Source organism: Poeciliopsis prolifica, unplaced genomic scaffold (assembly GCF_027474105.1).
Source record: "Poeciliopsis prolifica strain line A6 unplaced genomic scaffold, Auburn_PproV2 SCAFFOLD001, whole genome shotgun sequence".
Lineage (NCBI taxonomy): Eukaryota > Metazoa > Chordata > Actinopteri > Cyprinodontiformes > Poeciliidae > Poeciliopsis > Poeciliopsis prolifica.
Window position 1 is genome coordinate 15,547,182 of NW_026562376.1, and position 27,953 is coordinate 15,575,134.

The 27,953-nt window shown below is 38.2% G+C and overlaps 4 protein-coding genes across 5 annotated transcripts in view; 2 read left to right on the forward strand and 2 right to left on the reverse strand.

The window, feature by feature from the left end:
- The first annotated feature begins 1,680 nt into the window (after window positions 1-1,680).
- On the forward strand, window positions 1,681-5,188 carry LOC129352686 (zinc finger protein 239-like). Its single transcript, XM_055022152.1, has 3 exons — window positions 1,681-1,790; window positions 2,112-2,187; window positions 4,106-5,188. Exons 2-3 carry the CDS (start codon window positions 2,125-2,127, stop codon window positions 5,111-5,113), a joined length of 1,071 nt encoding a protein of 356 aa, XP_054878127.1. The 5' UTR covers window positions 1,681-1,790; window positions 2,112-2,124; the 3' UTR covers window positions 5,114-5,188.
- Window positions 5,189-6,621: 1,433 nt separating this feature from the next.
- On the reverse strand, window positions 6,622-9,741 carry zgc:153031. Its single transcript, XM_055029391.1, has 6 exons — window positions 9,558-9,741; window positions 8,755-8,804; window positions 8,541-8,646; window positions 8,283-8,409; window positions 7,111-7,226; window positions 6,622-7,013 (listed from the first exon to the last, which is right to left on the reverse strand). Exons 1-6 carry the CDS (start codon window positions 9,662-9,664, stop codon window positions 6,926-6,928), a joined length of 594 nt encoding a protein of 197 aa, XP_054885366.1. The 5' UTR covers window positions 9,665-9,741; the 3' UTR covers window positions 6,622-6,925.
- Window positions 9,742-10,695: 954 nt separating this feature from the next.
- On the reverse strand, window positions 10,696-21,863 carry cry1b (cryptochrome circadian regulator 1b). The gene is made up of 11 exons (XM_055029403.1): window positions 20,875-21,863; window positions 18,556-18,664; window positions 17,519-17,661; window positions 17,241-17,425; window positions 16,710-16,798; window positions 15,829-15,969; window positions 15,397-15,708; window positions 13,896-14,047; window positions 13,401-13,603; window positions 11,881-12,009; window positions 10,696-11,542 (listed from the first exon to the last, which is right to left on the reverse strand). The coding sequence occupies exons 1-11, from the start codon at window positions 21,030-21,032 to the stop codon at window positions 11,457-11,459; spliced, it is 1,707 nt and encodes a 568-aa protein (XP_054885378.1). The 5' UTR covers window positions 21,033-21,863; the 3' UTR covers window positions 10,696-11,456.
- Window positions 21,864-26,599: 4,736 nt separating this feature from the next.
- The window catches only part of btbd11b (BTB (POZ) domain containing 11b), a 76,152-nt gene continuing 74,798 nt past the window's right edge, over window positions 26,600-27,953 (forward strand). For both annotated transcript variants that reach the window (XM_055041881.1, XM_055041889.1), the window contains exon 1: window positions 26,600-27,824. In XM_055041881.1, the coding sequence (XP_054897856.1) occupies window positions 26,972-27,824 (853 nt within the window). In that variant the 5' untranslated portion in view covers window positions 26,600-26,971. The remainder of the gene's footprint in view (window positions 27,825-27,953) is intronic.

Here is a 27,953-nt window from a genome sequence, read left to right on the forward strand (position 1 = left end):
GGTGTCCTTTCCTCCTCTGTCGACAGTCAGCTCATTTCATACCAGGCTGTTGAATCACTCAGACAAGCCTGATAGGTTAATATGAGTGCATGTGAATGTTTTCTATTTCACACAAGCCTGACTTAGTGCAGTGCAACAGAGACAGATGAATGTCTTCACGTCCTGATTTGTCCATTTGTCCATCGAGGGGATTTCTTATTTAAAGTGTCCCTTTCGAATTGCTTACATGGGTAGAAAAAAAGCTGAAACTCAAACTACACACACATTTTCACTCTTCCTTTCTGCTCCATCAAAGTGTCTCCATCTCGCTCTCTCTATAAACCAAATGTCGTGCATCAGGAAGAACATAAAAGACCCAGTTTTTGATGTTCGATTACAAAACTAAAATAGAATTTTGCATTAAACGCCATGTGAGATTCTCCACTTTTTAAAATTATTCTGTTGCTATGAGACTGACATGATCTGCTCATGATGAAGTTTATCATTTTGACAAACATTTAAGCTCTTGTTTTTGATATTCGTTATAATTCTCTGGGCCAGGGGTTCACATACCTTTTCCAGTAAGTTGGGTTTATAGTAGAGTTCTTGAGGTAAATAAAGAGACATTATCAGCTGTTGTAAATTGTAGATTTTTAAAACAGAATCAGGTTTTGTAAAAGCCTGAATAGTGCAAAAAAATACAAATGTAAAGGTTAGTACTTCCCAGAGATAGATTTTGACCCTGGGAAGTGGCATGTTGAGACCCTTAACCTCACGTGCCAAACAGAACATTCCTTCCTGCTGGTGGTACCGCATCCAGTGGACTTCCTGTTGTGTTTCCGGGCTGAATCTGCCTGTGTACCAGGAGCCAAGGCCCAATCACCAGCTCTCCTTCAAATCTGGGTAAGGTACTTTGTTTTGTGTGGCTGTCAAGATAAAAATGCAAAAATTGCTTTTTGTCAGACTTAATTTTCACTGATTACAAACAAAGCTGAGCCTTGGACAGAGCTGAGGTCCATCATTTTAGTGAAAATTCAGTGTAAAAATGGATGATGGTGCCGAATTTGAAGTGTCGGAGGTGTTTTCAATGCGTCTCAAATGTGTTTCTTAAGAACGCACCTTTGGGAGTGATCTTAAGAAACACTGGACTGGGTTTATCTGATGAGCTCTGCAGACATGCAGTTTCATCTGACTGTTAGGTACTTGTTGCTGCTGCTAGTCTGAAGGAGCTCAGTGTGGGAGGGAGAGATGGTATAAAGCAAAATTTGCTTTTAGGAGCTATACATCCTGTAATGATATTATTCCCTCATTAAAAACATACCTCGAGTGTTACTTTGTGTCTTCAGTTAGAGGCTTCTTCAAATTCACTGTAATACAGACATCTACAGGAAATGTTTCCTGCATCACAATCTACAGCAACTCTTTGAAGAATTTGAATAAATGAGTTACAAAATTTTATTTTTCATTGGCATTAATAAATTATTTTTGAACTGAATTTGATTATGCACTGTAAAAACATTGTAGTTGCACATATTTACAAAATAATTTAGTTTTTATTCTTTCTTTTATTTAGATTTAAAGTTTGGAGCAAAGTTGAGCTGTGGTCAAATTGCTTGTTTGTGGACAAAAAATTGCATGAAGGCGATTCCGATTCCATTTTTGTATCCAAAAGACTTTTCTAATTTGAGTCTTTCAAATTGCACTTGCCACCGGTTGCCTTGGAAACCAAAAGCACCAGTCGCACGGATCATATCAAAACAAACAACAAACATGCAAGAACGTATTGGACAACGCACCGTTTCTGCTGAATAGTAAGTTTGTTTTCTGGGGATAGATTTGTGTTTGATGTTTTCATGCCGAAAAAATATTAATAGTCATGTAGCTGTACAATTGCAGTTAAAACCAAAGTTGATTAAATATGACTAATCGCACTGAAATTTACCACAAGGCCTGTAGTAAATTTCACTTTATCTGTTTTTGAATCAACTTTTTTTTGTGTGTGACTTTTTCGGCCAGACTGGAAATAAAATATGCTTACTTTTCAAAAGAAAACAAGTCTGTTTCTACATTTTTTGGCAGCATATTCTATTCTTCCTGTCTCTGATTTTGTTGCTTTGTTGTGCTTCAACCAGAGCTGGATCACAAATGGAAAACACTGAAGAGGATGTCAAGAGCCACAAGAGTGACTCAGTGACGAATTTACCAGAGGTGAGTTCTTTTGATTCGGTTGGACTTGAGTTCACACTGACGTAAACTGGTAGTTTAAGTTTAAGAGAGTTGATTCTACAGACATCAACTCAGTGGAGAGCCAAAGCTTGTCTCTATAGTTTAAAAATGTGCATGCCCCAGGATTTGAATAAAAAATGTATTTTTTCAGTGTTAAAAAATTCAGCGTATAAAAAAAGTTCAACTTGCTCAAATTCGCTGTCTCAAATTCGCTGTCTCAAATTCACTGTAAAAATGGCGAGGTTACTTCAGGTCACCGACATTAGCAATGAATGTCAGATTCCAACTCCCAGCCAATCACAGGACGCAACCGTCATATTGAAGGAATACCAGCATCACCGAGGCTGGCGACCATGGCGGCGAACGCAAACCCAACGGTGAGTTTAATGCTTTCATATTTGAAAAGAGCAAAGGGGGTTGTTTATAGTGTTACTAGGTAACAGAACAACATTTTGCACCGCAAAGTCAAAAGAATGTAAATTAATATTGTATTTCAAGACCTGTCAGATAAGAGAAATAGTATTTTTGAATGATGTTATAATGACCAGAAATTTATTAATTCATTCATAAATGAAATCACATGAAAAGTAGCTGAACAGAATGGGGTTAACAAGGCAGCTATATTAGCTTCCTACACTAGCGGTAGCATCTCCTGAAAAATTAGGACTTCGCTAAAACTGCCTGTCTTAGTCTCACCGAAGACAACATACAAACAACCCAGAAAGTCGCCACCCATCAGTTCTCTTTAAAGATTCAAGCGGTATTTCTTTTTTGAATAAAACGGGGGAAATTGGGTGTGGGACAGCAGGGAGGGGCCTGAGGGTGCAAGGAGGGAGTAACATGCCGGCACTACATGGTGTAAGATTAACAACGGACCAAACCCATGTTATAAATCGAGCTTTAAGATAATGTATCAAACTTCAGGAGCAAAATAAAATGTACTACAGAAATATGAAAGCTAACCGTTGGGTTAGCCTTCGCCGCCATGGTCGTCAGCCTCGGTGATGCTGGTATTTCTTCAATATGACGGTTGCGTCCTGTGATTGGCTGGGAGTTGGAACCTGACATTCATTGCTGATGTCTGTGACCTGAAGTAACCTCGCCATTTTCACAGCGATTTTGAGCAAGGACACTGAAAATATTGCATTTGAATTTTGAAAAGTTGAACTTTTTTATATGCTGAATTTTTTAACACTGAGAAATTTAACTGAAAAAAATTATGTACATTGAGAATTTGATCACTTTGAAATAGGAATGTGATTTATTTTTTTTTAACAAATGAAATTTTTAACCATGGACAAATAATGACACATATTTTTTTTTTTAGGTTAAAAATATAGTCTGAATTTATTTTAACACTGAAAAAGTAAACACTGATACACAACATTTAAATTTCAGAGACATTTTTTTAAAATTAAAATCTTGATGGCACATATTTACTTCCCTACATTTCTGCATTGAGATTGACTTTTATTGGTCTGGTGTAATGTTCTAATTTTAAATGTCATGTTTTCATTGGCTGTAGTCAAAAAGTCTTTGTTGACAGAAATAAAAACTTCAATTTGTGTGTAAATATGCTATATAATGAGTTTTAGTTGGGCATTGAATTGGTGAAATACATACATATTTTATTAATATTCTAATTTATCGAGTGATATTCATATTGTGCTTTATGATTGTAAATCTGCACAATATTGGTTCATGTCAAGTATATTTAAAGTTATAAAATCTGGACTAAATTCTAAATCACCCCAAATCAAAACAAGGTTAGGTGTATTGAAAAAGCTTTATCTCCCACACCGACAAGATATTATGGCAAATCTTTCATTCTGTCTTGTACAATTATGATGAAATATTTTACTAAATTTCACTTACTGTTTCTCCTCATTTGGCTCCACAGAATCATAGTGGCACCAATAGAAAAGAAACCAATGCTGAGCTTACGAGCAGAGCTGATGACAGAAAAAGTGATGAGCCATCCCATTCTGTTGAGGGCAGACTGCAATTTGGGAGGCTTTCAACTTTTCTTCATCAGGTTACCAAAACTGGAAAGACTTATATCTGTGACAGATGTGGGAATAATTTTCTTCAGAAAACACATTTGATAGTCCATAAACGCATCCACAGTGTAGAGAAGCCACACAGCTGTGGCCACTGCAAGAAGAGTTTCACTACAAAAGGCAGTCTGACACGCCATCAACGCATCCACAGTGTAGAGAAGCCATACAGCTGTGGCCATTGCAAGAAGAGTTTCACTACTAAAAGCAGTCTGACATGCCATCAACGCATCCACAATGGAGAGAGGCCATACAGCTGTGGTTATTGCGAGAAAAAATTCACAAGAAAAAGCACTCTGACAAACCATCAACGCATCCACAGTGGAGAGAAGCCATACAGGTGTGGCCATTGCAAGAAGAGTTTCACTACTAAAAGCAGTCTGACATGCCATCAACGCATCCACAATGGAGAGAGGCCATACAGCTGTGGCCATTGCGAGAAAAAATTCACAAGAAAAAGCACTCTGACAAACCATCAACGCATCCACAATGGAGAGAGGCCAAACAGCTGTGGCCATTGCAAGAAGAGTTTCATTACTAAAGGCAATCTGAAATGCCATCAACGCATCCACAGTGGAGAGAGGCCATACAGCTGTGGCCATTGCAAGAAGAGTTTCACTACTAAAGGCAATCTGAAATGCCATCAACGCATCCACAGTGGAGAGAAGCCATACAGCTGTGGCCATTGCAAGAAGAGTTTCACTACTAAAGGCAATCTGAAATGCCATCAACGCATCCACAATAGAAAGAGGCCATACAGCTGTGGTCGGTGTAGGAAGAGTTTTACTCAGAAAGGACATCAGGTAACCCATCAGTATAGCTGCAGAAGAAAGAGGCTACGTCATGTCTGAATATGATAGGCTTCCGTTTTTCAGAAGCCCATTACCAACATACATTTCATTACAAAAGCAAATTCTTGTTGCCAGTCTTTGTTTTGTTTTTGTTTTATTTTTACAACAGACATTAATGTGAATCTTCTCACATGTAACAAATCAAGGGCAAGTCCATTTCTCAGTAAGTCTCACTTATTGTCGCAACACTTAATTCCTGTTTTGGCTTTAGCTGGAATTTATCATCACACTACTTGCTATTAATGTTCTACTTATGGATTATCAGTCAACGTCATTATCAGTGTCAGCAGCCACTATACTGCGCATGTCTCCTGCAGAAAGCAAGCAAGAATACATGATTCCAACTATTTACAATTAGGCTAGTAATGTTACTTATAACTCACAGTGTAGATCACCTCTCTTCTGCATGTATCTTTGCGGCATGTGTAGATGTCAAAGATTTAACTTTTAGTACAGCATCCCTGGTTCTCTTCACCATGAATACGCTTTTCTCCTTTGTAAGGGCTCAATGGCTCTTATTGACAGCTGATAATCTTGTCGTGAACAAAATTGCTTTAATATTCCAAATAAGCGATTTTCTCATCACTCGCCCATATGTAAGGCTTATGGGTCATTGATGAGTCACTTATGACAAATTCGTAGCACAACTTATTTCAACACACTGTAATGAACTGCATGTTGTAGTGCGCTTACAACATGCTGGCTAATGTTGAAAGTGCAAGATAAATGCGGGTTGTAATCCTGACCGGTAGTGCGTACGTCTGCCATGTTTACAGTCTGTGTTGGACTACACTGACGAGGGGTCCATGCATGAAGAGAGTGTTCATAGTCGAGAGTTGGTTTGCTGTCTATTCTGTGGGACAACGCAGAAATTTTGTTTCTGCCAAAGCAACTCAAGTCCATAGTTTCCGCCAACTGTTTGATACCTTTGCTTTCATTTTGTTTTTATATTACAAATGGCGTACTCTCGACGCGCCTCTACATAGACTTTGAGCAAAATGTCCAGGGTCTGCATTCAAAGCGCACACGGGTCGTCTATCCAAAGCAAATGTGCATCTTCTGTCCTCTCCGATGGCTCCATCTAGTGGCTAAAACGACCAACTACAAAGAACCCAAAGAAACATCAACATGTTGTATATTGACTTTTTTAGTTAGAAGCATAGCACCTACTTGTGTCTGAATAAACGATCTCAAAGAGGAATACACAGGGTGAAATAAATAATAATAATAATAATAATAATAATAATGAAACCCAATAAAACATGTTCTATTCAAAATAAATTACAAATTGCAACATTTGCCCACATCTGTTTAAATCATTTAACACAAGTTGAATTATGTGTGTAACTCCCCAAAGTGTCAATCAGTTAAGGGGAAAAACTGATCCACGAGGATTTTTATGCAAGGACAATACAAGGATCCAAAGAATTAAAAGTTGATTGTTCTGGCCAAAAGGAGGAACTTTTTTATACCAGTCTGTTCAAACACATTGAAGAAGACAACAAATCTATGGAAAGATTGTTTTATTCAATTCAGAAATACTGATCAATTCCATAGGTAAATTAAGTGTTGTAACTCATTTCATTAATTAATTGCATACACTTCATGCAATATTAAAATACAGTATTAAATTGCACAAATTTACAGTGTAGTGTGTGAAGAAACTTATTTTCATTGAAATTCAATGTGTATTATTTGCTGTCCTAAATCTCCAGTTTTGTTAGGATATTATTCACTAAGGAGTGTAAAGATAAGTTTGTTAAAAACCTTTTCTGCTTATTTTTTTTGCAATTATTTTGATTGTTTTTTCGTCTACATTGTATCATCTGTCTTCTTGAAAACTTGGCATTTGAACTGAATCCCATTCTCCTCTTGAATTTCACTCGGTACATCTGGAAATCTTAGTTGGAAACAAAAGAAAAACAAGTGAGTCAGGTATAACTTTATATATATATAGTATATATGCTTATCAGTCTCAGAATGAGACGAAAACTTACTTTTCCTGTAATTTAAATAATTCTCTGTCAAACTCAGGAAAGAACACATCACAGTCAAAGTCGGCCATGACATCAGTCAGGTAAAGAAGGTCACACCACGGGTGCTTCAGTGCATCCTGGCAGGGCAGAGTAGACCGCAGAAAATCCAGTTACATCACAAGCATTAATTCGTAATTTATCACTCAGACTTTGGATTATTAGCTCTAAAATGGTCAAATTATTTAAACTGATATTTAGAATAAGTCCACATCTTGTTGATTTTAAAACCGTTGCAAAACACGCAAACTTTGGGGATGGGTAGATGGAAAACAAAAGAGAGAGAGGTCTGTTTATGCTCAGGGAGTAAGCTTCAATTTCATTCTAAATAAAGAATAATGCTTGTTGTTGTTGTTGTTCTGCCTGTCTGCTAGTGTTCCGCTAAGTCCATTCTCTAAATCACAGTTTCTGTCTTTGTTCTACTTGATTAGAAAAGGAATTTTGGCAAAGCCGGGATTTATGCGAGACCGCTAAATAATTCAACCATTTGTAACAAGAGGAAATTTCTAACAATAGGAGGCCAAAAAAGAGAACGTTAGATAAGCACGTTTAAAAAAAAAAATACAAAAATCAGCTAATTTTCACTACTGGCTAAAACATCAGCAATGCAACTCAAATAGCTTCTAAAAACAACAGGAAAAGCCTCATGCAAGTTAATTGTTGTAATTAAACCCTTTTCAATCAATTCCTTTTTGCTTAGAACTGTGCAAGGACAGTTCTAAGCAACTCTAAATACTTCAGAGCGTCAAGATGTGCATCGTTCTGCCATGGGACAGTGCCACATATTATTCTAAGTATTTTATTTGCACTGTATTTAGCATATTGTCAATCGTAATTCTGTTCATTGGAGAACTAAAATTCATTATATTAACATCAAAATGATGAAAGTTTGAGGCCATTTTGAGTTGCTGCACTGAAAACAGAAGAAAATGTGTGTTATTTCTATTATATGTTGTTTTATTTTAATCTTCAATTTTCCAACCTTGTTTGAAATATAAGTATTACACTTTACCTTACACTAACTATTACTAGTTGCAGTTTTTGTATTGATTCTGATACAATTTGTTCAAAAATATAACAGATGCATTATATCTTAAACCTGTTCTATTGTTAAAATATGGATCAGGTTGATTCACCACATAGACCTGCTTCCCACCAAGAATCCAGACGGTCTCTATTATGTCAGACAGGGGAGGCTGAGCTGCCAGGCGGACAGCACTCTCAAAGTCTTGACACAAGAAGTGGGCATGATCTGGGACAGAGCTGTGGGAAAAATGAATTCACAGAAATAAGGAAGAGAAAAAAAGTGAGTAATTTGTTTATGAAAATCAGGAGTTTTTGCTAAAGCTCATATTGCCACATACGACTTGTAGGTATTTGTGTAGCCTGCCCACCTCAATGTTTTACTGAGCACCACATGCAGAGAGTTGGCCAGCGGAAACATACTTTCGGGGTGGGAGTTCCAGCAGAGCCGCCCCCAAATCAGCAAATTCATGTTACCTGCAGAAAGATAGAATATGATCTAAAAATGTGTTCAAGTTGGAGCCTTAAAATAATCTTTTTTTTTTTTTTTTTTTTTTTTTTTTTGTAAGTAGCGTTGAGCACTACCTGGTCGCGACACTCTTGTGATGGTGTTCAGAAAGTACTGGAATTCAGATCTGTGGATATCACAGTTTCCACATTTAGTCCAGAAACATTTAGTTTATGCTCACCGATTCCACACACTGATGTGTTTTCCACGTGCAGAAAAAAACAATAACAGCTCCACTTCCTTCACACACAGGACACCGACTTAACGACTGCACAGAGTTGCTCATGCCATACTCTGTGTGATGCTGGGATGCCTTTTAGCCTCACAAATTAAAGTGCAACGTCATCATCAGCGTACAGACTTATAATTCTTAGAGAGCTCTGCAGCCAATCTACTTCAGCTGCTGTCTGTGAGAGACTGTACAGAACTCTTGTAGTTATCCATAACTTTCTAACATTTCTTTACATTTTGCTGCTATGCTGAAGTTCAATGACCAATCTGTAACTTATGTGACTAATACCAAAGCATCTCCACCACAGAGCTTAACTAATGCCATACTCGTGATTATTCAGTACAAGAATTAGAGCAGACTGCATCATTAATTTCGGAATACTGATAAAAAATATATATAAAGGATAATTCTAGTAAAATTAATTAAACCTCAACAAATAAACAAAGGCATTTTTAAGTAACGCTTTGATAAAACTCCCACTGATTATTAAAATAATACAAGCCTTTTTTTACGTAGAAAAACAGTGAGATCCACGTTTTTCTTTAAATTTTAAAAAAAAAATTCCTACGGCATTAAAAAGCCACAAATCGAGCAGCCGTGAGTACATGACACAACATGCATGCAGCCGTGTTTTGCTGCTACTCTTACGGTAAACTCCAGGGCAGCGTCCCGTCTTTCCCCATCCCCATGTTGTTGCAAATCGCCGCTATGAGGCGAACAGGTTTCTCCTGCACTCTTCCCCGATCCTTCTCCATCTCCAGCAACAGGCGGCGCGGAAGATCTCAACCAGGAAGCAGCGCAGATTGGAGGTCTGCAGCGCGCGTGAGAGAACGTTTTATTGACTTTGCGCTGAGCTGACCCCGCCCACCGAGCGGCTGCTGCCATTGGACACGGCGCAGCGTTTCCTCGTTTTTCTCTTGTTTTCGTCACCGGCGAAGATTACACAAGAATGATCAAATGCGTTGCATCTGAATGCAGCGTTTACACGGATTAGAGTTGTGATCTGTATCAAAGTGGGAAACACCCCCAAAGGTGGTGGAGAACGCCAGAGCTAAGATCCTGTGGGACTTCCAGATCCAGACAGACAAAATGGTAATGGCGAACCAACCAGACATTGTCGTAGTGGATAAACATCAGAGGAAAGCCGTTGTGGTAGATGTAGCAATACCAAGCGACTGCAACATCAGGAAAAAGGAGCATGAGAAACTGGAGAAATACCAGGGCCTCAGGGAGGAACTGGAGAGGGCCTGGAAGGTGAAGACCACAGTGGTGCCTGTGGTCATCGGGCCCTCGGGGCAGTAACCCCCAAACTGGAGCAGTGGCTACAACAGATCCCAGGAACAACATCAAACATCTCAGTCCAGAAATGTGCAGTCCTTGGCACAGCCAAGATACTGCGCAGAACCCTCAAGCTCCCAGGCCTCTGGTAGAGGACCCGAGCTCAGAGGATAAGAACCACCCGCGGTGGGTGAGAAGGAAATTTTTTATTTTTTATATATATATATGTTATGAATGTTAAATGATTTATTTAAAATTATTTTTTTGCATATACTTTTTGGGTATACTTCAAGTAAATTGCATACTCTTCAATGACCTGACCAGTCGCTGCAGGAAATGCAGAAATGAAATGGCTTCAGCTTCAATTTATTTTGCTAAAAGGCTTGACTTGCTGTTTTTATGGAGTCATTTCAATTCTAAAATGCCACCAAGAACCACCGCCTTTAAATCTCAGATTACTGCGTTTCCTTTGGTGAACAGGAAAATGGAAGCTTTATCCCACAAAATCCAAAGGCAAAACTTTATCATTTTTTGGTCTTTTATTGTCATGTCAAAACATTCAGAAAATTGTCATTATTAATACAAAACAGATTTACAATCACTGAGGTGACAAAATAATATATATATATATATTTAAATTATAATCTTCACATTTCAGTACCTTCGTTCACAGAAACATTTTGTTGAGACCACAGCGAAATATACAAAAACAGAAAGTCAGATCCAAATATTTACAAAATGATTAATATTGACTGGCTTCTTCTGTATGTAAGACTCTTAGCTCAGAAAACAATTCTCAACTTTTGTGGAATGAAAGCTCAAAATTGTTCATTGTTGTGCTGAAACAACAGGCATTTTATTTACGTATATGAATTTAAGAGGATGCTTTATTCTTCCATCAAAATGCTAAATGATGTGAAGAAATGATGAACCTTTTTGTTCATCATGCTTGCAGTTACTCACTGCAGTGGAAGACAACAGGCTGCTTCATGTCATTTTTGCATGGTTTGGTCAGATATATTACAGTTTTATGACTGAACCTGAGAGGTAAAACGACTCCCACCCTGTGACTAACAGGCAAAATCAGAAATGGAAGCAACTCACAATTCACTTGTTCACAACTTCCTGAATAAAAGAAATACTGAATGGTACCAGCAGATTAACAGTCTCATCTCCATTGTCATTAGGCAGGAGTTAATTGTTGCTACCGGAGAACATGGAACAGAAACTATGTGAGGGATTATTAATATCTCTCATTAATATCCCAAGCTATTTGCTGTGCTTCCAGGATTTGAAGCTGCATTCAGGTTCAGACTCTTCATGACGGCGTTTCTGCGAGGACTGTCTCCTTCCAACTATCAAATATAATACAGGAGAGACATTGACAAGATTTCACATACATTAGCAATCAGCTTTCATTGATGAGTGACACAAAATGCTGTTACAGTGCTGAGGATATATTTCACTTTTCTCTTCACAGAGTATTTATTAGTGATGCTCCATAATAACTCATTGTATTCATCTAACACTTGTAAACAACTTAGAGCAGCTCTGCAGGCCACATTTCAGACGCTGGGTGTCACGCTCAAGTCTCATGAGAAACAAGTTTAGCCTTAAATGATGATTTTTCTGCAGAAATCTTAGTTTTCTGAGAATAATGCACAACTTATTTGGATTTTTAAGGTTGCCATACCTGTTTGAGATGTTCCCTCCTGCAACAGGGGGCTTTCAAAGGGCTCTCCAGCAGAGTAAGCGTTGACTCCTCCAACGTTGCTACCATTTACACCATTGTTAGGATTTGCTGGAACAGTTGCAAGTAGCCCTGAAACATAAAACAGTATTTCATGCTTATTCATTATGTAGCTTTAAATTAAAATTTAGAGGTACTCCTACATGGAATGAAATTATTTGACCAAGCTGCCATCTGATAGGCACAGAGACCTGGATAAGACTTCAGCAATTACTCATATGAAGTATAAAAACACTGGTAAAGTGAACAAGGTGCGTTTATGCGTTTCGTGCTTCACTATTAGATGTAAAACAAATTGCCCTTCAGAATAATGATAGTTTGCCATGCAAAAGTATTCCTGGCCCTTGAACTATTTCACATTTGTCACAGTACGACCAGAAAATCAAATGTACTTCACTGTAGTTTTATGAGTGAGAGTAACAACATCAACCACAACTAAAGTGTAAGACAAAAGGACACATAATTTTAAATAAAAGTTTTCTACAAGCCACACTGGTGACACAGCAAACACTCATATGAGACCAAAAACCAACCATTCGAAACGCTACTGATAGAGGAAAACTAAAGTTGCATTTCTTAACAGTTTTTAACATAATTTCCTGCAACCATTTTATTTACACAGATTGTTACTTTGCATTTAGACTGTGGGTTTTAAAAACCATTTACACAGATAATGTCCCCTGACAGTGACCCTCTGTGCCTTCGACAAGGTTGTGGCAGCTATCTGGGAAATCAGATTTCTGCCCAACACCATCAACATCAACAGAGTCCAAACACACTGAAATCAAATATAAATGACATTAATGTCTAAATGGTCTCACAGTAGTTATAATTAAATCCTAAGTAGTGGTAACTTTGCTTTCCTGATGAAGTGAGTTAAGTGGGTAAGTAGTAATGAGACAAAAAAATAAATAGTGGTTATAGTTTGAAAAGGGCTGTACTTATAAACGTACTTATTTTCCTCCAAATAAATATTTGTTTTATCTGTATGAAAACTTACAACTTTCATAAGATAGGAGAAGAAAGCAAATTGTACTGTGAGGGATGTTTATGCATTGAGAAGAAGAACATAGCTATACTTTAAAAGTAGAACAGATGAAGTTGTCACTGTAAGCATGGGAGGAACTCAACATTTTTGAACCTGTTTTACTGCGCTAGAGTTTGGGTCAGAGGAAAAACCCAATATCTACTAGGTTATATGACGATGTGACTTTGTGTCTAAGACAGACTAACTGCTTGTGTCAAAGAAGGACAACTCATTACGGTCGATGGCTGTGATGACCATCGCCTGTAGGAATAAATTGAAGATCTGCCTCATTCTTTTTTTTAAAGGTAAGTTGTTCTTACAAATACCTTCGACTTTGTTAAAACTAACAAAACTGAAGGCACCTACCATTCATTACATCTAATATTAATCTAGTGTGTGCTTGAAGACTTATCAATCATCCAGCTCTAGTCTTTACCCAGTCCTTTGTAGCAGGAGAGCTGCTGGTAAATCTGCTTCATCCTCTCGATGTTGACGCGGCTGGCCTCGGCGTGGTTCACCATGGGTCTTGGGTAGTTGGTTCCTATGATACACTTAGCTGCCTTTTGCACATCCTGCGGGGCATTCCAAGGATCGTAGATGTATTTTGCAGGAAATCCCCTCAAGACAGGCAAATAACGACTGAAAAAAAAGGAAGATATGCAAAATAAAACACAGGGACAAAGCATGCTTTGTTTTCACTGTATGAAGGAACACTTTTTCATAGCCACAGTGAAGATACAAGATGCACTTGCTATTTTTACAATTTTCTGAAACCATCTGACATTCCTCTCCCCATGTGAGGGTTTAGAAAAGCACAAGTCAACCATGAGATTTTTGTTTCCCAGTTTAATCTTTGTGGGAAGCACAAAACAAACACCCTAATCTTAAGAAAGACAACATTTTTTATATTCACGTGAAAGCAGTGACTGACCGTATGTAGTCGCCACTGGGGTCAGTGCGTCGACCAAACCCCACGGGACAGTAGCAGTGGAAAAACTGCTGGAAAAATGAACTGCAAGAAAGCCACATCCAGCTGCCGGCGTTTACACTCCAGTCTGCATCGAGTAACAACTCCTCAAAGACCTGCGAACAAACAACAATGTTGTATTACTTTCATTTATGTTTTAGATGACTCAACAGGGAAGGTAATTGTGACGCATAGGGTCACAAGTTTACATTCACTTAATCTCATGGTTTTGGGTTCTGACGTTTTTTCAGGATGAAAAAACAGCAACAACTTCTCTAAAATCTATAAACAGGAATCATATCCAGATTTTTGAATTTATGAGGGCTTTTCCTCACATCTACAAATGTTCATGATTTTGCACGATGCTGAAATTTATACTCAGACACAAATATTTTATTAACAGTCTTTCTGTAACCATAAACAAGCTGGCTGAAGGCTGGATGAATGACAAATTATTGGCGCAGAACTGGTGCAGTTTATTCAAATTGGTTGGTTTCTTTGACAGACTTTGCTTTTAAAAATATTTTCCAAGTGAAGTCAGGACCGTTGCAGAAGCTTATCCTGGTTTATCCATTTGAAAATCACCTTCGACGTGTGTTTGGGATCACGTGTGTTTGGGATCACAGCCCTGTCAAAACACCCAACAGCGTTCATCTGTCATCTGAGCCATATAGACGGATTGCAGTAAACAGCGAGAAACTATTGCACGTCAGTGCCACTGTCCACAGGGGAGGAAGTTCCATGTTCCCATGGACTGAGAGGATGCTGACCAAAAGTAAGTGCATGGTCTAAAAACACATTAAACCTAAACTGAATGTTGCTGCTGGAAACAGAAAGACCAATTCCTACTGCAGCAAGGTTTTAGTGTTAAACAAGACAAAGATAGAGCTTTTTAGCCATAATGGAATAAATATAAGTTTAGCAAAGTCAACTGAGACTTTAAACCAAAGAACAATATGCCAAGTGCCAAAAAAAAGTAAAAGCCAGCATCATGAGATTTGATTTGTTGCCTGTGATTTTTGTAAAAAATCTGAAAGAAAAAAAAAACAGATTTTTTTTCAGAAGGAGGAATCTTCAGTTGCTCCTGATGAATGAAGATTAGACACAAAATAAAACATTCAAGCAGTAAAAATTATCCCAAATCTACGTCAAAGGACTAAGCAGTATAACATTAAGCTTCTGGAAAGCCTTGAACTTAACAGCACAAAATCTTTGTGGGTAATGCTCACATTATTGGTGCCAGAAACCAACCAGGTTAAACATATTTCTTCATTTTTGAGGAAATATTTCCCAATTTGAACCACATCTTTGAGCTTTTATAATAATTTTTAAATATGTTGGTTAGACTAAATCCACACCAACTTCATCCAATTATTGGTTTTACCTATAAGTGCTGTACACTTCAATTTCACCCTTGTAAATTTCAGGCAGGAAGTGGATTTTTGCTTCTCCTCATTATTCTTACTTTCATCCCTTCTTCCCAGCTGATCCAGAGGTCTCCCCTTGTGAGGAAACAGGCCACAGCGTGCCGGGCCAAATGATGGATCCAGCCCTCTTGTCTCAGCTGGGTCATTATAGCGTCAATCCATGGATAACCTGTTTGTCCCTCTGCCCACTTAGCCAGTGCTTCCGGGTTTCGATCCCAGGGTATTTGAAGACACACGGGGTTTCCCTCCATCTTGTCAAAGCAGGGGTTGTTTGTGGCCGTTGTGTAGAAGAATTCCCTCCATAAGAGCTGGCCATAAAGGGACAGAGGCGGAGTGCTGTTCTTCTTCACCTGATAAATTAAGAAACAAGCCTGTTATTTGTTTGGACACATTTACAGTTATTACAGAATATACGTTTAACTAATGTATATTGCAAAGAAATGTTTTTCATCTGTCAGGATCATTTCTACCTTTTTGTAAAGATCTGTGAGTTTGAAGTAGAAGAGCCGACAGGAGAGGCATCCAAAGCGCAGATACGGGCTGAGGCCTGTAGGAGCGGCTAACAGGGAGTTCGAGTTCATTCGAGGACGCTCAAAGTTTGCCACCCATGCCTGCGAAATATTATCACTTTTAGCAACATTTTTATAGCTGACTGCAAAAGGAACATAATTGATGAGAATAGATTACAGGCATAAGAAATGAGATGCTTATTAATTGATGCTAGTCAAAACTGGCGGCTTGATTAGAAATAAAAATGCTCTGAAAGAAGACCTTTCAGTCCGTTAAAGAGGTAATCTGTTACAACTATAAATTCACTTCTACCAGCATTCATATGCCTTTGAAGTTTTGTTATTCATCTGAGAAATTCCTCTTCTCATTCTACATTTTCTGATATTCTTTGCTGCTTTAAAATTGTTCAAAAACCTGAATTTGAACTTCAAGTTATATGTGGTGAAAAAAGAAGTCTCACAATCAGAAATAATTTTTAAAATATTGCTGATTGTGTTTTATTTTTTATGTACAGATAATAATTGACAGTTATAATTTGTTAAGTTTTAGAACAGGGGTCATTTGTATACTGTAAAAAAACTAAAAAAGGCGGTAAATTTTGTGTAACTTCACATCATTACGGTAATGAAGAACCGGTGTATTAAAAACACAGCCCCTAACCTCCACATGTTGAAAGTAGCACTAAAATTATCTCTTCATACAGTAAAAATCTAAATTATAATCATAAATTAATTGACTATTCAAAACTAGATTGTGAAATTTGCTATTTTCCCATATAAATTCAATGATTACAATTTACACAATTTCATCGGGTCAGTACTTTACAAAGGTACATTTTTACCTTCCTCTCCAGATGTCGTTCTAACCTCATGAGGGCTTCTGTTTCTCCGCCTGGCCAGACTGCAGTGTTGAGGCCCTCTGTCTCAAAACCTACCGAGGAAAAGGGTTGTTAGTTCATGGCTTTCAGAAACAAGATGGATCAATTAGATTTGTATACATGGTTGCAACATTCTGGTTTATTTAGGTAAATCAGCCAATAGTATTTATTGATCTTGAGAATAGAAAAAATAATCCTATAATGAAACAAGAATTAACAGCTGTGGTTTAAAAAAAAGAGGGAAGTTTGCTAAAAAAAAAAAAAAAAAAAAAGCTTGACAATTTCATAAATAATCAAGAAATGTGTCAAAATTTAAATATATGTATCAAGATTTAAATATAAAGTTTGAAAAATAAAGTTGTCTTTTTTCCTCTAAAAATAGTGTGGCTTAATGGACGAATCGGGAAATACATTTGTCACCATTTCAGGTCGAAACAAATACGTGGCGGAGCCTATAAACACATTTCACAAACGTAAAATGAAGAAGAAGCTCACCAAGCTCTTCAAGGGATGGAACTCCAAACTTGTCATCATGATCATGAGTAATTGGAGTGGTGCAGTTTTTTATTACTTCTGATGTGATTGTCTCTGCAGGCAGCTCCACAGCATCCATTTGGTTAATTATAGCCTGGAAGCGCTTATATGTAAGTGGAGGCTGACCACCATTGAGTTCTATAATCCTTTATGAGACAAAAATATGTTAGAAAACAACAGTTTTAAATAGGTTGATTGCCACAGGAAATTGCCCCAACAAATAATTCAGATGAACTCACTTGTCCAGGTTGTAGAGTGTGTGTGAAATCTGGACAGTGACCTCCACGCCAGCCTCACTGGCTAGTTTCTGGATGGCAGCATCACGTTCCTTTCCAAATGGCTCAGAGTCATATTCATAGGATAACCGCGTAATGTTCCATTCCTAGGAAACAAATTATCGCACAAAGTCTGAGAAATACTGTACTGGAATGTGTTTAAATATGATTAGGTGTTTTATTTAACATCATAAATTTGTCCAAAGGGGCGTGAAAGTACAAAAACCATACAGAAACTATACAGAATTCTGTCAAGATTTGGTTTACAGAATATGAAAAAAACTTAGATGTTATCAAAAATCCATCTTTTACGGGAACAGATAAGTAGAATAATCAACTCAATTAATGACAGTAATGAAGGGCAGCACACAATTTAAAACGATCCAAACGAAAATGTTTTTGACTTGCTGGAAAATGTAATCAGTTAATTTTTTTGCAAGAAAAAAGGATCTGATTTATAGACTTCTCATAATTGTTTACTTAATTTACCCTGTAATGCTGCCTCTATTGGACCATTATCTTATTCGTCCTAGTACTGATATGTTAGACGTTTTATTTAATGGCTTCTTGAATTACTATTAACAACCACAATGCTGTAGAATTACAGCTAAAGTTTGTATTTTTATTTAGATTTATTCAACTTTGAGTGAACTTGATCTGATGTACTTTATCAGTTTTGACTCATTAGTTGTTATGTTAGCTTATATAATACACCAGGTGGAGGACAGAGCTCCAAATATTGCAATAAGTTCTAGATGTATATAAAAAGTTAAACTTAACTCAATTTCATCATTTATTTAATCTTATGGTTTTACTTTTTGGAAAAACACATTAGTTAATTCTCATTTTCACCTACATTAACAAAAACTTGGAAGTAATTTGCCTCCTGACGGGTTAAGTTGCCATTTTTTAATGCACTTTTTATTCTTTTATTGTTTTTCTTTTCTTTTTTGTATATTTGGACTTTGAGTCTGTGTAATAATAAATCTATCTATCTATACCCTAAAAAGACGAGGGAAGACATCTGTGGGTTGGCCTCTGATCACAAACAAGCGGGAGTTAAGTTTGCGCAGGCTTGCATCCAAATCCTCTAAACAATGCAGCAAAAACCTGAGAAAACAGAAGGACAGACGTTACCAAATGACTTATACTTCATGCTGACAGATACACAGAATGCAATCATAAGACCAGTACTGACAAGCATAGTTGATCTGAATGAACTCTTTAGAGGTTGGATATACTGCACAACTCAAAAACATTTATTTTTATAACTGCCATGTGGATCATTTTAGTCCAGGGTCCTGAGTTACAGGAGACTATAACTGCTTCAATGAGAACCTCTAAAATGATGGTTGACAAGTTAGTTGAAAAAGTAAACCACATAAAAACAAAAATAATGTTGCTGAGCTGCTCAAGACTAATCTGAAGATATCACTTATGATGAAAACCAAAATAAATCTATACTGTTTGTTCCTGCTTTAAAAAATAAACTATTGACAAGATTAAAAGAGTCCTTAATCTTTAAATATAAAAATAGTGGAAGCAGACTCAAGTGTTTTGTACATCTTCATTGTTTATCTAATTTATCTAATTAGATATAGCTCCATAAGATGGACAGACGTTACCAAATAACTTATACTTTATGCTGACAGATACATTTTATGGAGCATCTTCCCATAATTTATCCACTTAGAAAATTCTTATTTTCTTACATACATGGCATAAAACTTGGATCTGAAAGGCTTTATATCAAATACATTTCTCAAAAGCTTTATTTATGCGCTCTCATATCAGCCTGTGGTTAAAAATAAGAGCACCTTATATATAACTAACCGTGGCATACCCAGAGAATGATTCAGCACATAAATTATGGATCGATATTAATGTTCTTAAGTGGAAGAAAAAAAGGCAAAAAAGCAACACTTTATCCAGTTATATTTCTTAAATTAGAATACTATTGAAAAATGTACATATTTGACTTACTGAATTCACTAAACAATATAGATTAACTGCAGACAAATTAACTTCTTACAGTGACTCAAAGACAAGCATTAATGAACACAACATGATGGGGAAATATGTAATATGTGGAATTATGGAAACAAAATGAAGTGTGCAGGAAGAAAATACGGCAAAGTGGAGGGCAGCTTGGTGAATAAAAGCGTGTAATTGAAGGTTAAAGCTACGACAAATGAGATGGTGAATGTTTCGACACACTGACACTGTTTCTGAATGGCTAAGAAGAAGAACTAGCAAGATGGTGATTAGGCTGCCAGTTCATTGCCTGGAGCCCTAACCAAGACATAAATGGTCTACACTGTTTGTGCCCAGATAACATTAGTCCAAATGAAATCAGAGTTCAAAAAATAATTTAGGCTGAAACAGCACGTGGCTACTACTAAATGTACCACATAGCACCAGATTATCTGCGGAAAATTTACAATTTTCATGCGGAACATGATGTATCAAAGACATCCATTGCTTACTAACCAGTGTAAATACAAATGAAATTAATGATAACGGTAAATTGCAAGTAGGTTCACATTCCTAGGAATCTTTACATTTTTCAACTTGTGTTTATTAATGACGTAGATGATGGTGATTTATAGTGTAGAATAAACATCTAAATTTTTAAAGTATTTTTAGTTAGTCAGTCAAACAAGAGACCATTATAACATTGTATTCGTTAATAATAATTATTTGACAATATTTTAATGATTCCATAAAATTCAGGCTTTAAATCTGACACGTTAAGTTGTGTTAAACTGTTGCCTTTTCGCATTTCTGAACCCAAGTGATCAAACACTTGTTTTCAGCTGTTTATACAGCACCCTACTTTTTGGCTTTCTTAAATAGTACACGGGATGACAACAGAGTAGGCTAGGAGATCAACACAGCTAAGAGATGACCCAATGAAAGATTATTCACAACAAATGAGAAACAAAGTCATATTCTTAGTTATATGTATTGTAATATGGTCTCTATTCAAACTTTGGATTAAATAAAGAATCAGGAGGTTGATCTTAAAGTTAATGACTCATAAGCATACCTGCCTAATCCTTGCAGGGCTGGTGCTTATCTCCAGCAGTCATGGGGATTGTTTTCTTTGGGTGGAGGAAGGACGCCAGAGTACCCGGATAGAACCCATACATGCATTCATAGAACATGCAAACCCCACAGAAAGCCTTCAGCTGAAAAAAAAGTACTTTCATAGCATCCGATTCAAACCGTCTAATTAAATCCAGCTGAAGTTGGTCCACAACTCTCCAAGGAGGCTTTCAGATAAATATCTTTATGGCCCCTTCTGTCCAATCTCTTACCTCCATCTATTGATGCCAACACTAGAGGAACCAGCGAACCATGGGTCCAGGATGTAGATGCATCGCAGGGTGTCCGTACCCCGGATAGCGTCCCTCAGAGCCGGGTTGTCGTGTAGCCGTAGTCCCTTCCTAAACCAATGGATGGTGTTGACTCCCATGATGTCTGAATGAAAACAAAGAGGGTGGTCCTCCCAGCGACAAAACAAAAACAAACCAAAGAGGATGTCCGTTCACGTTTTTCTCTGTCGGTGGACAAAAATGAAAGGCAGAGTTTTCAACCTGCTCGGCAGTTTTTAGTGTTTGTCCGAGTTTAACCTTGCTCCATGACTTTATCCACCGAGTTGGGTTTGCCGAGCAGCTCTGCCTGCATGCGGACGGCAGATAAACCCCGAAACACAGTGAAAACAAATCCAATCAAGCTCAGTTGTTGTAAACAAACGAAAACGTTTACGAAAAAAACAATAAGTTTCAAACGAAACTACTACAAGCTAGTAGCGACAATTAAAGAAAACCGAGGGTAGAAATACGACAGATGGTTCAAACGCACGTTGCTAACACGCCAAAAAAACTTCAAAACGTCCAAATGTTTATGGTTTCCTGCTAGCGCTCTAGCTAATGTAGATAACTTTAGCAAATATTTAAAAATACGAACACAACAAAAGCTGTAAACATGCACAACGCGTACGGTCAACCAGGCACAAGATGTCTCTTCTGTGTCAACATCTCCACCCACACGGACAAGGAGGAAGAAACTACGCGCCCTGATTGGTCAGAACTGGCCGTTATGTAAGGCTTTCTCCGTCACGTTTCCGTAATGTGCTTTACAACCGACGATTACATGACGTTTTCCGTTAAACTGTATTTCTTAAACATCAGATTTAACGCCTAAATACAACACAGTTGGTGTAGATGCGTCTTTTTGTCGTGTAAAACCCTGAAATAACTTACAGAAACGTACTTTACACACAGCAAATCAGAGGCCGCACTTGCAGTTATGCTGCGACACAGAAGTACCCGGATGGTCACACGGCGCTCGGCGTGGCTCATTCTGGTTCGGCGCGTTTGATTTAGCATAGCGGTCAGGGATGAAACAGGAACAGTACGTTCGTTCGGTCACAGTCATCCCCGCCCATCTATAGGAGCGTTAATCTCTAACCAGTGTGAGCCACTTTAAATTACATAAAACTGTCAGCTGTGACTGCAAAGGCGTGCAACACGGAAGCATTTGTTGTTATTACAAAAAGAAATATTCTGGTAAGTAATTTAAAAGAAAATCTTAACAAAACCCCAAATATTCAGAATAATGCTTCCTGTATTTTGACACAGAGTAGGCCTTTATAAAATTAAAGTATCCTCTCCTTCAAGAGGCTCTTACTAAAGTTTTCCAGAAAGAATGTAGACAAATATCAGAACTCATGGGATATTATGGAGTCTGAAATGTAATTATTTGAACACCAGAACAGAGGAACATGTTTAGTATGAACCAAACACCATTCCGCAAGAAAAACCTCATGCCAAATGCAAAGCTTAGAGTTGGAAGTGTGACGCTTTGGGGATAATTTGCTGCAGGAAAATGCTAGACATGAAGATGTGTGAAGTAAAAATTATTATTTCCTTTGAGAATTTTATTTTAATTCTTTAGTCATTTAACACTAGTATTGTTTAGTCTGTTAAACCATGTAGGTCAAGGAGTCTTTAAAGAATCAGTTAGATAGGTTTCCTTTTGACCTCTCCTTGGAAAAGTTTCAGTAGGTTGTCGGTAACTAAAATCAGGCGCCAGGGTTTCTTAACAGATAACAATAAACAGGTTAGGTTATTGTAGTGAGATGGAATAAACCCTAAGGCTTAACAAATTCCTCCATTAAAATGTCACAAGCTAAGGCTACATGCTGAGTGAATGTACAAAGTCTGATAATGTTATGTTATGCAAAATTGTTCCATTAGTAAACCTGATTTTTGGAAATGCACCTATTTTTGAATAAAGATGCTTATCATCTGAACAATTAACTTACCCTAAGAATGGATGTTGCATTCTCTCTATACCCTGTTAAGAGTGACTGTGCATTAACCTGTTCGACTGGCTCTGGGCCAGTGAGTGACCACATTGTACAGAGTCCTATATATTGTGAGAGCTTACAGCTCCAAATCAGAACTCATTGTAGGTACAGCTGTTATGTTGTGCTTACTGTGTGTTCTCCGTTTGCAAACGACTGAAATAAAGATTTTGCTCTTTGCCATTTGCCAGAGTCTCAAGCCTGATCTGTTACTACAGATTAGATATTGTTTTTTTTTCCACAGATGCATTTCATGTAGCCAGTTTCCTCAACCTCAATTATTCAGGGGTAGGATGTCATGATGTTTCACTCATGACATCTTACATTTTTTGTTGATGCAATTTGCTTGTTGTGTAAAACAACACCGCTCTTCAGTGTTTCACATCCAGTTTCTACTCCAGATGTAAATCTGGAGATAAATACTCAATTTAAATAAAACAAGATTAGGAGACAAGGTTTTACAAATACTTTTGGTTACTTTCGGAGCTGAAACAAGCAAATAAAAAAATCAATTTGAGAACATGTAATATGTGTGGAAAAGAAATCCTTGTTTAAACATATTTATGCAAAATCACTGGAGTCACACTCATTGGCACCGCTAGAAGTGTGGCTTATAGTGGTGCTACACTTTTAGTAAGCCGCAATTATATCTAAAACAGGTATTTTAGATCTATTTTAAGTACATCTAAAGCAGTGCTTTAGTTTTTGGCTTATACTCTAATTCTCAAGTTGATCAGAGTTTCTCAGAACTCTGATCAACTTATTCTTTAGGTTTTCTTTTCCTGAAGAATAACAGTTTCATCACAGTTTCATCACATTCCTTTTTGCTAATGACCAACAGATTGGATCCCTACATTTGTCTTTGGGTGTAAGGGAACTAAAACAAATCTTCAGTTAGACGTGACCCAGTGGGCAGGTCTGCCAGTCAGCCATCTGGCATGGCAAAAGGGGACAGTGGCTGGTATTCAGTCCATTGCTGAGGTGGATAAGATCAGTGGATAAGACTGATTTCTTATGTAAGTAAGACAAATTGCCCAAAATTCGGCCAATCGCAGAAATTAAGAAAATTGGGGCTGATTTAGGAGGCTCCCGTATTACAAGACAAACAAGTTTTATGCCTTTAGACGTCTTGTTCCCTCACTATTTCCAATCAAGATGATTCCTTCAGGTCCTCTTCAGGTACATTTCACTAATAAATTCGATCAAAATTCACTGCACAAACTGAACTCTTACTTGCACCTTTACAAACTGACACTAGATGGCAGTCTGAGCAAGAAATTATTGTGAGATGCTTTGAAACAATATCTTTGCACCTGAACATTTTGGCTCCTCATTTACTTTTTTCTAAAATTCCTGTAAGTTTTAATAGTTTACTTACTTGTGAGATTGAAAGGATAATAAGATTGTCCCTGAACGTTTTGCTTGTCGGTGCTTTTTCTTTCTAAAACAAACACATCTAAGCTAACTGACTGATTAGGGTCAAATTTAAAATGCTATGGTTTCTAGATTTTTTTTTTTTTCTTCTGTGACTGTGGAGTGTCGCTGTATGGCAGCTAACTTAAATGATAACATTTAAGCAAATGCATCACTTAGCAAAGGTTCATTAATAAAGTTTTTAATTAAAGATAGCTACTTCCATCTCCTACAGCATAAAGATAGCACTCTACTAATAATAAACTCTGGTATGAACCAGTAGGCAGAAGAGCAGATCAACATGCAAAAAACAATAGCAGCACAATGATTGGAAACCAGGTCACTTGTTTGTGCCAAAACTGCATAGCGGTGGCTCTTAACTACATGAACAATTTTTCCACCAAAGGAGCTTTGTTCTCTCCCTTCATGCTGACCCACCAGAAGTACTTCAGTGTTCTGATAGAGCTTGAAAGATCAACTTTTGGATTTATGCTCATAATTTTACAAATTTTAATTTCTGAAGGTTTTTAAAGTGGAAACAGATAAACACTTCATTTAATTTAAGTTAAGTAGAGCACTTGATAATGTTACCAAGGATGCAACTACAATCAGAGCCTCGGCTTTTTGTCTGCTAAGCACTCAAAAATGTTCAAGTTGACGACTTCTTTTTCATGAAATAAGTCCACAATTTTGATATTATTATGTGTGGTAATTTCTAATGAGCTACAAAGAGGTAATTCCATCTTACCATCTGTAGGGCAGCAAAACCAGCATAAAAGTCAGGACTTCACTGTTGGTTACAAATATTCAAGGCTGATGAAACTATAATCACGTTTAAAAGCAGATGTTTGGTAGACTCCTCCTTCTCTGTTTGCACAAACATGTTTGATGTTGCACACATTAGTAATTGTATGGGGTTGTTTTAAATTAGTCATTTAGCAGAGGGCTATGCTGATTTTCTACAGCTATGAATTAAACATATACACGACTTGCAAAAAAAATTATAGTTTTTGCAGTTTGTTATGTTACAGTCACAAACTTCATTGCATTTTAAGATAATTTTATGGCACAGATCAATACAAACCAGTGTCCAGGAAAGATGGTGAATTCCCCCCCCACCCCCCAAATTTCTTACAAATGAAGGTCTGAAAAGTAATTTGTATATTTGTATTTAGCCAACTTAATATTTCCACCTTTGTTGCAGTTACAGCTGCAGATCTTCTGGGGTATTATTTTTTTTTGCACATCCAGGGAGAAATTTTCACCTATTTCTGTAGAACAGCTCAAACAGTCGAATTGGATTGGAAGAATCCTTAAATTGATTATTTCTAGTTTTGTCACAGATTCTCACGTATGGGATTTTACTTTGACTGGGCCATTCTGACATTTCAATGTCCTTTGGCTGGATTCCTTTACAATTCCGGATATTTATAGCTGTAACATTTTCCTGTTTTTTAAAATTTGTCAGAATGTAATTTGTTTGGAGAAAAAAAAACTGTTATTAGTCACCCCAACACCAGGGTTCACTGTTGCTCCAGCCACATAGGCACTCTGCTGTCAAATGCAGAAGCTTCCTGCTGCATCTGTAATGCAAACTCACCCTACTCAGTGAGCAGTCCCTGCAGCTTGTTTACATTATTTCTATGTCATGACCTCAGCATGTTACTCTCTCTGCATTGACGCAGTTCATGCCTTCATTTCTTTTCTTTTTTTTGTGCCATAATCACTACATAAAATTGAATTACCACACTTCTCTTTCCGAGTGTGCCTGCAGATTTCTCATCTGAACTTTGTGTCCTTTCACTGCGGTAAGAAAGCAGTCGGTGTCCACGAAGAAGCTGAAGTACAAGTGAGACCTTGAGGATCACCAAGAGAGCTCATGTCCTAGAAAGAATATTGGATCTTTTCGATGAGTTCTCCTTCAGAGAAACGACGATGCATTATGCATGCGATCCATTATTAATGGTACTGAATCATGTTACGATCAGACATGGGCCCATATAGTCTGACACTCTTTCGAACTTGTCCCTTAACCATGAACACATTCAGGCGTCTGCTTTTGAATCAGAGGTTCAGTCATTACGAGCTGCAGTGTATTTGTTTTTCATTTACTTTAGACAAGATCTGTTCTGATGTCTCCACTAGTGTTATTATTATTATTATTATTATTATTAAGTTTAGTTCTTTTAAAAACAATTTAAATGAAAAAGCAAGAAAAAAAATCCTTTCATGATTTCCATTTATTACATCCGTTTCTTTTTTGGTCATGAGCTACGTTTCTTTTATTGATCCTTTAAAGCAAATCAATTAGAACTCTATTCTTGTTCCTTCCCAAGAGTCTATTGGTTGAGGGCTCCTCTCTTTCTCTCCAGGGCCCCGCCTCCATCTGTCAGGCTCTGCGTTGGTACGGCTCCGTTGACGCGCTGAAGTAAAATACTGCAATCTAACTTTCTACTTCAGGCTTGGACGGACTTTCCTCTGAGGGGGGAAAAAAAGGGGGAGGCGGGGGGACAACAACGCATCAGTGAGCAGAACCCGTGCAAGGCGATTCTGAACTACCATCTTTCGAGCATTTTCCCCCTACTTTTCCCCAAGCTCTTCTTTTTCTACAGTAGCTATGAAGTGCAGTTATGGCAAGGAGTAGCAAGTCAGCAGCGAGGACCCTGGAGGATTTGACGCTAGATTCTGGTTATGGTGGAGCCGCTGACTCCTTCAGATCGTCTAGTGCGTCGTTGTGCTGCTCAGAGGCACATGGGGGGAATTACTGGCATTTAACCGACTCAATGCACAGTCGACACAACAGCCTGGACACTGTTAACACGGTCCTGGTTGAGGACGCCGAGATCCTGGAGTGCAGCGGGCAGTGCGCTAAACTACCCGAGCTTGAGGATGTGCCATGGAGCCTCGGGGAAGTTGCAAGCGCGCTGTGCAAGGACGAGGAGATGAGTCTTCCGACGCCCCCCCAGGACGTCCTGCTCAGGCTCTCGGTGCTGGTCAGCCGTGTCCTGGTCAGAGTCGCCAAGGAGGCGCAGCGCCTGAGCTTGCGCTACGCCAAATGCACTAAATACGAGGTACAAAGTGCCATAAAGATCGTCCTGTCATGGAGCGTCTCGATGAGCTGTGTCGGCGCGGCCGTCAGTGCCTTGTCCATGTACAACATGAGCACGGACGAGGACAAGTTCAGCCGAGGCAAGTCGGCGCGCTGCGGGCTCATCTTCAACGTGGGGAAGTTCTTCAGGTGGATGGTGGACAGCAGAGTCGCGGTCAGGATCCACGAGCACGCGGCCATCTACCTGGCCGCTTGCATGGAGAGCCTCTTCGGCGAGGTGTACGCGCGGGTGCTGCGCAGCGCCCTGCTGGAGCGCGACAACGGGATCCCCAAGTTCACGGTGGAGGTGCTGGAGCAGGCCGTCAACGGCGACGCAGAGGTGTGGGGGTCGGTGCAGCCCTGGCAACACCTGATCTGCGGGAAGAACGCGAGTGGTGAGTTATGACGGCTGGAGGCCGGCGCAACAGGGTGTTTCTACTCTTCAGCTCTCTGTGTAAAATAGCTAATAGATATAGATCTTCATTTGGTGACTATCAAGTGAATAAAGAGAAACTCGCAAATGA